The 14,705-nt window shown below is 39.5% G+C and overlaps 1 protein-coding gene and 1 pseudogene across 1 annotated transcript; one reads left to right on the forward strand and one right to left on the reverse strand.

Moving 5' to 3' along the window:
• The first annotated feature begins 658 nt into the window (after positions 1 to 658).
• Positions 659 to 5,928, forward strand: LOC143560504 (carbamoyl phosphate synthase small chain, chloroplastic-like). Its single transcript, XM_077048795.1, has 11 exons — positions 659 to 736; positions 1,497 to 1,640; positions 1,745 to 1,865; positions 1,957 to 2,045; positions 2,119 to 2,179; positions 2,917 to 2,984; positions 3,065 to 3,193; positions 3,277 to 3,386; positions 3,615 to 3,962; positions 5,273 to 5,438; positions 5,515 to 5,928. The coding sequence occupies exons 2-11, from the start codon at positions 1,502 to 1,504 to the stop codon at positions 5,562 to 5,564; spliced, it is 1,281 nt and encodes a 426-aa protein (XP_076904910.1). The 5' UTR covers positions 659 to 736; positions 1,497 to 1,501; the 3' UTR covers positions 5,565 to 5,928.
• Positions 5,929 to 8,392: 2,464 nt separating this feature from the next.
• On the reverse strand, positions 8,393 to 10,537 carry LOC143560499 (putative indole-3-pyruvate monooxygenase YUCCA8; annotated as a pseudogene).
• Between the last annotated feature and the right edge of the window lie 4,168 nt (positions 10,538 to 14,705).

Here is a 14,705-nt window from a genome sequence, read left to right on the forward strand (position 1 = left end):
GTAACTCTATAAAATATATGATCATTTTGTTAACTATATTTCACTTAATGGTTAAAGTATAAAATTTTCATCAATTACCCGTGTAATACATGGGCCTCAAACTAGCATATTTATATATGTTTGTTATAACTAACAAATATAAACCAACTAGAGATACGATACTTAGTTATAATAGTTATAACTGTATAATCACGTCTTCATTTTATTAATCATTATTGATTACTCATTAACTACTTACTAAACGCACAAATACTTAATCCCAAAATATATAAGTAAACACACATACTATCGTTAGAGGTGAGCATAAACCGGGTAATGCCTGCAACAGTAAACCGAATTAAACCTATTTGTTTACAACATAGTCAGTTCCTGGGTCCTAAGAATACCATTAAACGAGCCCGAATCGATCTGACCAGACCCAGTTATTTACAACAACGTTTGTTCCCGATTCCTAAAAGTACCACTAAATATGTCCGGGTCGGGTCGGGTCGTGTCGGGTCGGGTCGGACCCATTAGCTCACCCCTAAGTTTTGTGTATATATCATATGAATGGTATATTCCTACTAGTTAGCCCATTAAATCGTGTAGCACAATTTAGCCCATTAAAACGTGTAGTGAAATGCCCGAAACCCATTACAACTTTATTTTGGCTGAAACCCTAAACCCTACTCAATCACTTCACTGAAGCCTGCGATTCTCTTCGTCACTTCAGAATTTGATTCTGCTCAATTCAGTAGTAAGTCACTCATCTTCAATTAGTCGTTCGATTCAATTCGTATTCTATGTTTCATTTCATTTCATTCAGTAATTAACTCATTTTCAATTATCAATCATGTTAGTTAGTTAGTTAGTTGATTCAGTTATGATGCTAGCTAATTGAATTAATTGTTATGTTAATTAGCTCTTTGTAACGTGCTGCTGCTGTTCTGTTAAGTTAGGGTTATTCGGTTTGAAACTGAACTGAATTCGGTTTGATTTTTGTTAAATTCACACTTCAAATTTATACGTCTAACGGTCAATGTATAATATAATAATATTTTGATCATCATCAACATCATCATCATCATCATCTTACTCAGTATATCCCACAAATAGCAAAGCTATGGTAGGTATGAGGAGGCTAAGATGTAGAGAGCCTTACCTCTACCCTTTAGGAATAGAGAGGCTGCTTCCGGTGAGACCCCCGGCTCGATAGTAGTTTTGCATCAAGCCTTGGACATAAGACACAAAACACTCAACCATCGGGACACCGCCTATTGGTGCATGTACCCTTGTCTCTCGGATTTCAACGCCACCACATGATGCTTGATTAACCTTCCGCCACTTTTAACGTTATTTTCACGAGATAAGTAAATGACGTCAAAATTAGTGCAATTTCACTTTAGCCCACCCAAGGGTTCACACATAAAACATTATATGCGTGCACCGCAAGCAGGGTGAATATTTTGATCATCAATAATAATATTTTGATCATTTTGAATATTTTCATTTTACAGCAAAAATGGCTGTCAATGCAATGTATCTTTCCGTGACTAATCAGTCTTTACTTTCGAGTCCGGCTTCATTAAAGTCACTACAAGTTAGATCATTTACTGTCAGATGCTCCACTGGTTCTGCCTCCACGGGTGCTACAGTTTCCGGTACTCTTTCTATCTATTTATACAAAATTCAAGTTTCATTTCGTGCTTATGATTCTAGACGTTTGTGATGCCTTAAATCTTCCTTTAATGTTTATGTATATTAGCTCCTTGGAAGCTATCGGATGCTAGACTTGTGCTTGAAGATGGATCCATTTGGAGAGCCAAGTCATTTGGTGCTTCGGGGACTCAAGTTGGTGAAGTTGTATTTAACACTTCGTTAACAGGGTGAGATTGAGTTGCACTTTTTAACTTAAAAAGATTAATTGTGTGTCGTGTTTATTTTCCTGATGATGTGTATTTGTATGTGGATCTGAAGGTATCAAGAAATTCTTACGGACCCTAGCTATGCAGGCCAGTTTGTCTTGATGACTAACCCACACATTGGCAACACAGGGGTAAATATAGGTGAGTAAGATGTAGGATGTTAACCTGGTATTATAAGTTTTTTGTCATTATTGAAACATGTTCGTGTTTGTAGATGATGAAGAGTCAATACAATGCTTTCTGGGTGGTTTGATTATTAGAAGTTTGAGTATCAGGTAGGCTTACATCTAGGGATGTGCACAAAAACAAAATAACCAAACCGTAATTAGGATAACCGAACCTAACGAAAAACAAAAGGTTTGGTTTTAAGTTTTTAAGATACTGATTTTCCGGTGTTGAAAACCAAACCAAACTGAAAAAACCGGTTTTAAGTAATTTATAAGGAAGTAGTAAATGTCGTAGGCCAAAATTTTAGATCCAAACGTGTAATATCAAATTATCAATTAATCATCTATTAACCTAAAAAATATATTAGTCCCAAAGTTTTAGGCCCAGGCTCATAGTTTAGGGTCTTTTTTCAGCCGAAAACTTTGCGACCCAGATGATAAAACTGAAAAAGTTGAACTCGTTATGAAAAACGAAAACCGAAGAAAACAATTTTGAAGTAATTTATACGAAACTAGTAAATGGTGTACCCAAAAATTTCAGGTTCAAATGTGTAATAATCAATTAATTATTGATTAATAAAAATTCTAGCTTGAAAGCTTCAGACCCTAATTCATTATTTTGGGCGTTTTCTGGGCCAAAGGTTTAAAGCCCAATTGGTAAAACCCAAAATATCGAACTCATTGTGAAAAGTGAAAACCGAAAAATTAAAAGTCGAGCTGAGTTTACGGTTTTTGGTTTGGTTTGGCCTCAAACCGACCCACGCACAACTTACATCCATGATTTATGATCTTGCTTCAAAGTCAACCCAATCTGACTCTGGTTGACTAAATATTTTTGTTTTCAGCACTTCAAACTACAGATGCACGGAATCACTTTCCGACTATTTATCAAAACGAAACATCATGGGAATATGTAAGTTCTCTATCTTATATTACATAAGCCGTCTACCTACCCTAGTATTTGATTTCATGGTTATTCTTTGTATTTAACAGATGATGTTGACACTCGCGCAATCACCCGTCGGTTACGAGAAGATGGAAGCCTGATTGGTGTTTTGAGCACAGAACAGTCCAAAACCGATGAACAACTTTTGGAAATGTCCCGCACATGGAACATCGTTGGTAATTTATAATGACCAGTTGACCCGTTGACTAATTTAAGTAGACCCAAATTGACCGGTTGATTTGTTTGACATTTCGTTTAGGTGTGGATTTAATTTCTAGCGTGTCCTGCAAGAAACCGTATGAATGGGTTGAAAAGACGGGTTTGGATTGGGATTTTAACGCCAATCGAAGAAGCGAGGAGACTTTCCATGTTTGTATTTCTCTATTATTATTATTATTATTATTATTATTTATGAAAGAGACCATTGCAGTCTAAATTCAAGAGAAAATTGTAAAAAATGATTCTAAAAGTTTTAAAATTTCAAACTTCATGTGGACTAAGTTTGCAATTTTAAAACCCTGAGACCGAACTTGAATATAATTAAACTACAGGGATCATTTGTGAAACTTTTGTTAAATAAGTTTTTTTTGAATGAAGGTGGTGGCGTATGATTTTGGTATCAAGCACAACATATTGAGGCGGTTGGCGTCTTACGGTTGTAAGATTACTGTTGTACCCTCAACGTGGCCAGCATCTGAGACCCTTAAAATGAACCCAGATGGGGTTCTTTTCAGCAATGGACCAGGTGACCCATCTGCGGTTCCTTATGCTGTGGAGACAGTGAAGGAGATTATTGGAAAGGTTCCTGTTTTTGGAATTTGCATGGGGCATCAGTTGCTTGGTCAAGCCTTGGGTGGGAAAACATATAAAATGAAGTTTGGGCATCATGGTGGAAATCATCCCGTTCGTAACCTTAGGAATGGAAGTGTTGAGATTAGCGCACAGGTATTTAACTATTTAAGAATAACTAGCTTGGTGCCCGCGCGATGCGGCGAGTTACACGCTCAAACACATCAAACGCATAAGCGGTGACCTCACTATAGTACGCACGTAGCCTGACTATAGTATGCATGTAATGCTGCGTCGGACGTGTAACCATTCGTCGGTGAACGGGTAACTCGATCTGAAACATGACCTAAGCCCACCAGGCCTGTTGTGGCCCTAATTGCATTTTTTAATTTTTTAAAAGTATAGCAATATCATACTCAAATTAAAGAGAATAAAATGCTCGTTTTTATAGTGTAATTCTTTTATAAAAATATTAACATGTAAAAGAGTTATGGTCGTTAAAAACTTTGTGGGGTTGGTTTAGAATAAGGGGCTTATCATGTAACTATTTAATAAGTTAACAAAACTTACCTTTAAGTTTAAGGACCATAAATGTAAGTATGTTTGAAACTAAATTGTTAAAACTTTAACCGTGTACATGATCATAGTAGTATGCAAAGACTATAGTACCCCTAGATTTTCAAAATTGATTGCAATAGTGATTATACTTTATGCAATAGTGATTGTACCTCTTAAAATTTAAGAGGTCCTTCACTCATGTATTATATATAGTATAGATATAGATATAGATAATAACTTTCTAATAGTTGCAAATTTCTAACATATCATTATGGCCAATACTACAAAAAACAATTTTTCGTTATGTTTTTTCTTGTAAAAGTAACAATTTTTTGCATGTATAAAACCAACATATTTTATGTTTTTCCATTAAGGTTCTTTTAACAGTATTTAGCACAAAAACGTGTCTCCACATGTTATAATTATACAGATCTGTGATTTTTTTACTTGTTAGTATTACATGAGGAAAGAATTGAGATGAATTAATGTTTTAAGTTGGACTATGAGTGGGATCTACTGGGTATGATTGTATTGTATTTAATGTTTTAAGTATGGCAAGGCATAATCTTTCAAAAACAATATAATAAAAGTACATGAGCGTGGATGACCAACTAAAAAAAATAACTAAAAACATATAAAATTGTTTGATAAATTTAAAATCATTACAAAGTTATCAACAAATGATTTGTGTTGCTATTATATTGTAGTCAAATAAATGAAATAATTTTTTTTCAAGTTTAACTTGCTAAGTGACTTTTATGATTAAAAAACAGAAAATGCGTTGGTTTTTTATGTGCAAAAAATTGTTAATAAGAAAAAACAAAAAAGTATCCTGATTTTATGGTACTTTTACTATTTATTGTGATTTTATAATATATTTGGTTTTGATGCGGGCAAATGGGTTGCAGAATCACAATTATGCTGTTGACCCGGAATCACTTCCGAGCGGGGTGGAAGTAACACATGTGAATCTTAATGACGGAAGCTGTGCGGGTCTTGCTTTCCCTCAACAAAAACTCATGTCTCTTCAGTACCATCCTGAAGCGTCTCCTGGACCCCATGATTCAGACCTTGGTGCGCCACCTTTAATTCTTTGTTAATTTTAATAACCTCAATATCAAATTATTATTAACATGCATCATATGTGCAGTGTTTGATCAGTTTGTGGAGCTAATGAGAAAAGAAAAGCAAAGTTCATGATGGAAATCTTGATAAACGGGCCCGTATGGAAAGTGTTTGTATTGACCGGGGTACTTGTGTGTCCTTGGCTAACTATTAGTTGTCGCAGGAACATGGAGTACTTTAATAATGAATGTTTTTTTAGACCTGTATGCAGTTTTTATGCGTATTTCTTGACCACCGTGCGAAGACAGCAAGACGCCTCTGGACCCAGATGGTTTTAGATTTGCCAAGGCCGACCCAGCTGGGTCTGGCTTTGACTGATGTTTTTATGCTTCTCGACCAGTGGCTTAGGGTGTATTGGTGTATACAAGCTGAGTGGAGCTGAGCTTGTGCTCATCTTAAGCTCTTGGCTCTTTTCGAGCCGTCTTTCTAAGATTATGCTCGATTTTTTTTTATTATTTATGTATTAAGTTAGCTTATATATATAAATTATAATTTTTAATCAGGTAGTATATATATTATTTAGTTATTTTATCATTCTTTACTATATAATAACAAACCTTTAATATATCAAATAATAATGAATAAATTGTAGGCCTATTTAGACTTGTGGGGCTACTTGAGATTGATAAGTGAAGCTTGGCTTGAGCTTGTTTTAGTTTGAATGGAGTTGGGCTTTTAAAGTATCTACGAACTTGTAAATAGATTGTCTCGTCCACACCTCTAGTCTTGCTTGGATCGACATTAGTTTGGTGTAGACCAGAGCATTATACCGGGTTTGAACCGGACACCTCTGTTTCCATGTGTCTTTCTTTAATTTGATATCAGTCCATTGTGCCTGGTCGAAAACAGTGCAGCTGGTTTAAACTCAATAGTAATTATTCAAAGTTAATTAGGTTATAAATTGTATAGCTTGGTTGGCTAACATTTTATAAATTTGCATACTTATATATTGTGTTGGGATCAAATACAAATAACTCTTAACGCGAGAAACGTACATATAACTAGAGTAATTATTCTTCTGTCACAACGCTATATGTTTGTAATTTTTTGTCACCTTTTCTTTTACTAACCATCGTATCCAAATCGATCATGAACCCTAAACGTTGCATCCAGGTCTATGTGAAATTGTTAAGAGCCATAGTCAGAAACCTTTTTTATTTTCTTTCTCTTTCTTTTTCTTTTTTGATATATTTACTAGAATTTTATTTTAAATATATAAATATTTTGAAAACGCCTCCAACAAGACAGGGCGACGCAAAAAGCCGTATAGTGCGATTTCAACTTGATCGTCCATGAACTTGTTTCAACCAGTGGTGACCATCTTCGCCATAGTAAGAACAGTAGTGCAACATCACCTTTTGATTCGTCTTTTAATCAGGTTTCTAAATTTGTCAACTGTAAGTAGTGTTGTTTGCAATTCAAGATTCTGAAATGCCTTGGTTAAAATTTTTTTAAGCGATTGATATCAATACCATTTTTGATTCAGAATCCAATTCATATCGTCTAATGCATAACAACTAATTTTGTTTCCATGAAATTTTAGTTTAGTTATATTGTTGATGATAATAAGGAAAATTTTGTGCTTACATACGCTAATGGTCCCTAATTAGAAATCTATCCGTGAAAGTACGTATCTTTTTTCTAGTTAAGATATCCTTTCATAACTATCGATATATAAATATACATATAAGCTGTCAGTTCGTGTCTTAACGTATTTAACATGTTATAAACGATTAGTGGCGGACCAATGATTTTGTCCCAATGGGGTCCCATTTTTTCGAAGTTCAAAATTTTCACAACCAAAGATTAGAATTTTCGGGTTGCTTGCCATTCGGGTCGGGACAAGAAATGTAATAAAATACAAGATCATAATAAAAAATTATGATCATTACTCATTAAACAAAATACAATGTCATTTGAAATGAGAAAATAACATTACAAAGGTTTTAAAGTTATTCACTACGAGTATTCATATTTTGAAAACGAAGAATTACATCTTCAACCAAAATATTAGCAAGAAGCTCTCTTTTTGACCATTTTCCTTAAGAAACCAAGCAAAATACAATATCCGTTTTTACACTATACTCTAATCAATATCGAAAGTCCTGAAATCAATCAGGATCAATTTATCATTATCTACCGCCAATATTGAAAATACAAAATGGACAAGGAAACTATTAATCACATTAATCGTAAGGCTGTTTCATTTGTAGTTATTACTATGTGTCTTTCTATACTTGCACAAGAGTATTGACATGCATTCATGAATATCTGTAAATTAATAATCTTAAAGTTTATAAAAGTGAGTTTTGAATTACAACTGTCCACTAAGAGTGGATCTCCGCCCCTGAATACGCTGTGCTTAACACAAGTATCAATTATCAAACATGAATACGACTCATTTTTGTCATACCATACCTTTTTTATTAACAGGTTTTGTTGTATCTTAAACACGTGCCCAATGGACAGCCCTATATGGTCATACCGTTCACTTTTTTTATTTCTCCTTAAAAACTCATCGCTGATTCGTTGAACATTACTGACCGGCATGGGTGATGTTATACAAGGATAAAATTCAATTTTATAGTATGGTGGCATACATTTTTAGTGCAATTGTGCCCCTAATTAATATAGGATGGAAGATTATTTCTATTTGACGTTCACATTTAATGTTATTAACTAATGTGGATGATTAAGAAACAAACTAAATATATAAATAAATAATTAATATCAAGTAAAAGTAATAAATTTCATTCAAAGAATGCATGAAAAACACTCAAAACATTCTTCATAAACTTCTTATGTGTGCTACACATGCACTTTATTTTTACGAAAGTAAATAAATAGTAATAGAGGAAAATGCATGCAACTTGCAAATTTAGAAATCAGCTGAAATGCATCTTCTAGTGTCTAAGAACCCTCTTTTTTTTCAGGTTCCATTCTTTATTCCATTCTATTCCTATATCTTTTGATATTTTGATTGCATCAGCAGTAGCACCAGCCAGCCCTCTCCTTGTAAACCCTGATGCATATAACCCTCCTTTTCCCTTCCAGTTGTTTGGAAATGGTGTTTTCGGGAATCCATTTTCAGCGAAGAATTCATTCCCCTGTACGTTCAAGAGAAAGCGTAAGTTTAAAAAGTCGTTTTGAAACTAGAGGTGTGGATTTCTGACATGATATATGTGAACCTAATACAAAATTAGGGTAAATGGATACAGGTCAGTTTCAGGAGGAACATAAACGTGTTGTGTTCATGTCACCTACACGAATATGAGAGTTAACATGTTTAAACTATCTATTTTTAATTTTTATAAAGATGTGTGTTTTATTTGCACTTTTTGTAAAGCCTAAAAGTTAAAAGTATAAGTTGACATAAGTACATAACTACATTTGTATTATAAGTTCTAAAATGATAATTTTAGAGAATTAATATGCAAAATGAGACTAAACAAAAAAATTCCTGAATAGTGATCGTGTCAACCAATGAATATTTAGTCAGATTCATGTTCTTGCCAAATTTTCAGGTTCGTGCCTGGTTATGCCTACCGGCTACCAACGTCCAACAAGCACGACTTCTTTCATTAACACCCCTGGAATCAACATGTTGACACAAGCTAGGGTTGAATTTTAATTCTTACATGAAGCCAAAATGGGACGTTGCTGAAATAGCCAGTTGCTAAGATGACCGAGTCGATGTTGAGGATGACACCACTGACTAGTTCGACTGTTTTTCCTGTGAATCTTTTGATTCCAGGCACCACCGCAATGTCACCCGACCGGATTTTCTCAAGTGTTCCAATGTCAAGAACCGGAGTTTTCCCATGGTTGTTTTTAAGTGTTAATGGACCTAAGGCTGGTCGTGTTATACCGTAACTTTGCATGTTTCCCATCATGAACCAAGCAGAGATTAATATTATTTTGTCAACAATCAATAGAGGAAACCATTTCATCAGCGTCATGCCTAAATCAAATGTGGATTTACCAAACATCTCTCTTGGTAAAACATGAAACTGAAAATTATGTAAAATATATATAATTAGAATATTATTATTTATTAATTTTGTTGCTTTAGGGTTTTTTAAGGTTACAAACTACTCACCGAGCTTCGAACAACCATCGATGGCTTTGCGTTGTGGTTTGAGAGGTCAAGAGACACTTCCATGCTGGAATTCCCATAACCGACGACCAAAACTTTCTTTCCAGTGTATTTCACACCGGACTTGTAATCTTTTACATGGATTACTTCACCAGAGAAGTCTTTTAAACCTTCTATTTCCGGTATGACCCCCTCGGCATTTTCTCCGGTGGCCACGACAAGCATTTGGCAGGTATACTCTGTCTCAGACCGGATTAACTCGATTGTTGAGACGGTTGTAACCCGCCATAGGTTACAAGGTTCGTCATATTTAGCTGACTGAACACACTCGTTGAATTGTGGTTTGATGTCAAAGTGTTTAGCATAGTTTTCAAGGTAAGACACAAATTGTTTCTTTGTAGGGTATTCCGGGTATTCATTAGGTAATGGTATTTTTGGAAGTTGACAAAATTTCTTTGGGAGGTGGAGTTTGAGGCGACATAGGTGCATTTTTGCCATAGAGAAGCGATGCAGTCAGATCTTTCGATGACCACGAATGGAATCGTTTGGTCTCTAACGCCTTGTTCTTGAGTTTTTTTAACCAAGGAAAGAAAAGGAAATGAGAGGGAAGGATAAGAAAGGGAAGGGAATTTTTTTTTAATTAGGTGTGTTCTTGAGTTGGAAGGAAATTAGAGGAAATGAAAGGATAACTATGTTAAAAATAGTTATCCTTAGTAATCATCCCATTTTTGAGAGGATAACTTATTGAGAAAATACATTAATTTAATCTTTCCTAACTCCTCATACTCCTTTCCTTTCCATCCTAAAAAACTCAAGAACACTCATTTTTTAATTATCCTTAGTTTTCCTTTCTTTTCCCTCCTTTAAAAAAAACTCAAGAACAGGACGTAAGGCCGGCTGAGATGGCTAGCCTAGATGGACCAGCTCCTATTATGATTGGCCCGTTCACCCACTGAAGAAACACTAAGTGACCCGGTACAGATTATAGATAATCTGGGGGTTAAGTAATGTTTCCCACGAATGAGGTCTAGCTGAGAAGGCTGTTCTTCAGGAGACCTGCAAAACAAACACCGTAAGCTCGTCACTGAGAAGGGGGGGGGGTTCCTCCTTGTGACCACCCTCCGGCGTGAGAATCAGACTAGGTTGCTCTGAATATAAGTGTATATTAAGAGATTGCTAGATAACTGGATAGCAGATGATCTTACCATTCCAAGATGTTGGAGTATTTATAGCCGAAGGTAGGTTTTCTAGAAGGTACAGCCGGCTGAATAGTATTCCTGTTCAACCAACAGTGGATTGCGCACAGGCCATACTGGTTGGTGGGTAGGTTACGGCCAACAGTAACAAAGTCGGCTGCACTATTCCACCAACTGTAGACTATGCACGTCCTACTTACTGTGGATTGTACGCAGGCCATGCTGGTTGGTGAATAGGTTACGGCCAACAGTAACACTATTCCACCAACTGTAGGCTGCGCATGCTCCACAGTAAGGGTTGGTGAGTAGGCAGCGGCTAATAGTGACAAACAGTACTAGAGGGTGCTCCTCCTCGCACTGTTGTCGGTGAGCTGTCACCCTGTGATTGGCTCATGGGCTGTTCTGGTCAGATCGTCTGTCCTATCCATACCTTGGTAGGTATGGTACAAAAGATCTTTCAGAATCAGACTGGCTCATTTGGGCGGGATTGTTCCCGCCTTGCTCATTCCTTCACGTGACTGCTGAAGTAGCTAGTGTCTTGTGCGTGTAGCCCTGCTGTCTGCGGGTAGCCTTCCCTGATGGCTTGTATCCGCAACTGCGGGAACAGGCGGGGTACTTCACCATTGGGAGGCTTTCCCTGCGTGTACAGCTTGCGTACTGCGCGTAAGATTCTATGAGCATGGTAGGTCCTGCGGGAGCAGATGGCCTTTGCGCAGACGTCCCTGTTCAAGGTGAGTCTTGCGGGACCAACTGGTCTCTGCTGGGACCTACCTCTTCAAGTCCCCCCAGTCCAATGTTCTTCTCACGAATGTTTAATAAAGTGAGGTGAACTTTTGGACTTTAAGCAAGGGGTTTTGAAAAGGGTTTAGTTTTAAGGTTCTCCGTGGGGATTCTTCCCGCGGGTTTCCTAATGTCACTTGCAAAAATTCCCGATTTTTTTTTTTTTGCTTGATCTTTGGGTATGATGCGGGTAGGTATGTAACCTTCTCGCAAGTCAGGAGCGTTGAGTCTCACTTGTGTGGATTCTCCTTGAGGTTTTAGTGGTTTTGAACATAGTGATCAATTATGTTTAAACCACCAATTCCATCCTGGAGCCTCAAACAATGTAGTTCTCGACGTTCCCGCTATGCGGGGATGTTATTTCCGTTTCCGCAAGCATTGCCCAGAAGATCCTTCTTGGTTTCAATTCCCTGCGGAGCGCTAGGTACGTGAAGGGTTTTGCCTGAACACTGTATCCGCGCTCGTCTTACGGTTACTTTACTTTCAAGGTGCCCCTGGCATCAATTCCCTGCGGGTGCTAGGTATGTGAAGGGTTTTGCCTTAACACTGCACCCGCACCCGTCTTATAGTTACTTTGTTGCCGGGGTATTCTTGGCTTCAATTCCCTGCCGGTGCAAGGTATGTGAAGGGTTTTGCCTTAACACTGTACCCGCGTCCGTCTTATGGTTACTTGGTTGCCAAGGTAAGGGGTGTTTTCCCCGCTTACTTTTGAATCTTTTTGAATTTTGAAATTCAAAAGGTTGGTAAGGATAAGAACAATCCGAACATCTGAAACGTCGTGCGACAGTTTCTTCTGACTGTGTCAGGACGTGCAGGAAGTTATGGTGACGTGACAGAACATGGTCATTCCAGTCGCTTTTTCAGGCGCGTGGGCGTGTTTTTTCGGGCGCGTGGCCGCGAAGTTACTGGCACGTCCTTTCAACAGCTGTTGCCAGCTTGCTTTTTGCCACGTGTCATAGTTTCATTGCACTGTCGATTTCTCTCTCCTCCGCATTAAATTCACCGCATTAATTGCGATTACTATATAAAGGGGGAGAGGGTTATTTGCAATTCACACTTTCACCTCTCTTCTTCTTCTTAGTGATTTCCGGCAAATACTTCCCTTTTTCAGGCAAGCATTTTCCGAAATCACTCTTCTTTCTGCAAAAATGTCTTCTCATGATGCTGAAGCTGTAGCCGACGATAGGAGTACTGCTGGCGAGTGCCAGTATGCTCTACCTGTCGATCAGTACCAGTACATCGTCAGGAAGTTCATGCTCGAGTCTCTCGAGCCTGAGTTTCCTGAATCTCACCAGACTGTGTACGATGCCCCCAGTGGCAAGATCGGGGTATATGCTGCATTCTTTGTTTATGGAAACCTTAGGTTCCCATTGACAAAGTTTATGTACCGTGTCCTGGAGAGGCACGGGGTGCACCTGACCGAGGTGCATCCGATGGCGATTGCCAAGGTCCGGCACTTCGAGTGGGTGTGCCGGATTCTGGGTATTGAGCCCTACGTGGACCGCCTGATGACCTTCTATACTTGGAGGTGCGTCCAAGGGTGGTACACCCTGACAACCCGTATTAAGGGTTTAAAGATCTGCGTGACCGAGCGCAGTCTCCGATCGTGGAAGCGAGAGTTCTTCTACATCTCTGCCCGCGCCATCCCCATTGCTATGAAGTTCAAGAAGGGTCAAGCGCTTCCGAGCCTTCACGCTTCCAGCTACCAGGAGGCGGAATGGTTCGCGAAGATATCCCGGGTCCAATCTCCGGTTTACCGGTTTGCGGAGTCCGGGATGGTGCTGCTGGGATGAGCCGGGTATGGAAGGATGCGTCTCGGTTTCCTATCCTTCTCGAATACGGTTTGAACTCTATTCCTTATGGTATGTCTTGTCTTTCTTGCTGATATTAGTTTATTTTCTAACTGTTTTCTTTTCTTTCAGAGGGGAATAATTTGGAGTCGCTCCTGTTCCCGCGGGAAGCTGACAGTCCCGTGCGGGTGGGCACTCGTGCTCTGGACGACAATGAGTTGCCCATCCTGGAGCAAACGGCGGATAGGTTTGTGGAGGTCTATCCGCCGGGCCAAGAGATCCTGAGCCACCGGCGGCCAGGTAAGGAGATATTTTATCCCGAACCCCTCAATGCTGTACCCGCTGTTGGAAATCCTTACATCCTATCTTCTTCTGAGGAATCCGCAGATGGTCCTCCCCTTGTGCGGAAGAAGAAGACTGCTGCCGGCGTGAAGGGGAAGGAGAAGGCCTCCACAGCTGATCCAGTGGTTCTATCTGACACGGAGTCAGATAGTGAAGAGGTGGCGGGGAAGCCCGGTGGTGAGAAGACCACTGCTCCGGAGGCTACGACCGTTACCTCCGGAGAACCAACGAAGACGACGGTGACCGGTACCAAGAGGCCGGCTCCATCGGGTTCCTCCCCGCCCGTCCGTACGTTCAGGGTCAAGAAAACCCGTAAGTATAATCATAATGCCTTTGTAGATTTGTCACTTCATAATTTTCTTTTCTTCTTTGTGCAGGCGTGGATGTTGACGCAATCCGGGGTGAAACGCTGGGGAGTACCTCCTCGCCAATGACGGTAGGCTCGGTCAGCCTTCCTGAGGCGTCGACCCAGTCGCCTGCGCCTGCATCCGCTGGTCCAGTTGCTCGTTCCGTCGAGCCAACTGTTCCGGCCGAGATGACGTCACCGCCGGCCGTGAGTGCGATTTTTACAGCATCCTTCACGGAACCGGCGGTTACTGCTGCTTTTAAGGAGGCGGCGACCGCGGCGGAGACCACGACGGCGACCACGGCGGCTGCCACCATGCCCGCGCCACCGGCACCGACAGCCGGACCATCAGGTACGCGCAGGGCTTCCCGCCGATCTTTGCCACCTTCCCATCTGCCTGACCTGTTGGATGGATTTCCTTTAGGTTCAGGTGATGGGTTTGGCGGATATCGGCCTGTCATTGACCCTACAGGTGCGTAGGGTTCCTTTGTTTTTCCCCTTTTTTTTTTTATCATCTTTTCCTTACTGTCTTTGTTTCTTTTGCAGTGTCGGATTCCAATGAAGTGTATGTTCCACGATGGAACATACGCCGAGGAACAACCCTTCGTACCCCTGTGGAGTGCGTGGACTGGGCTCGCCACGCTGCTCCTCATGGTGCGTTGGGGG

The sequence above is a fragment of the Bidens hawaiensis genome, unplaced genomic scaffold, assembly GCF_021521415.1.
Source record: "Bidens hawaiensis isolate Kalapana, Puna unplaced genomic scaffold, B.hawaiensis_p1.1 tig00020342_1, whole genome shotgun sequence".
Classification (NCBI taxonomy): domain Eukaryota; kingdom Viridiplantae; phylum Streptophyta; class Magnoliopsida; order Asterales; family Asteraceae; genus Bidens; species Bidens hawaiensis.

Coding starts and splice junctions, on each gene's coding strand:
- LOC143560504 (XM_077048795.1), top strand. CDS start 1,502: ATGGCTGTCAATGCAATGTATCTTTCCGTGACTAATCAGTCTTTACTT. Junction 2,046..2,118: donor CAACACAGGGGTAAATATAG/GTGAGTAAGATG, acceptor TCGTGTTTGTAG/ATGATGAAGAGTCAATACAA. Junction 3,963..5,272: donor GTGTTGAGATTAGCGCACAG/GTATTTAACTAT, acceptor AATGGGTTGCAG/AATCACAATTATGCTGTTGA.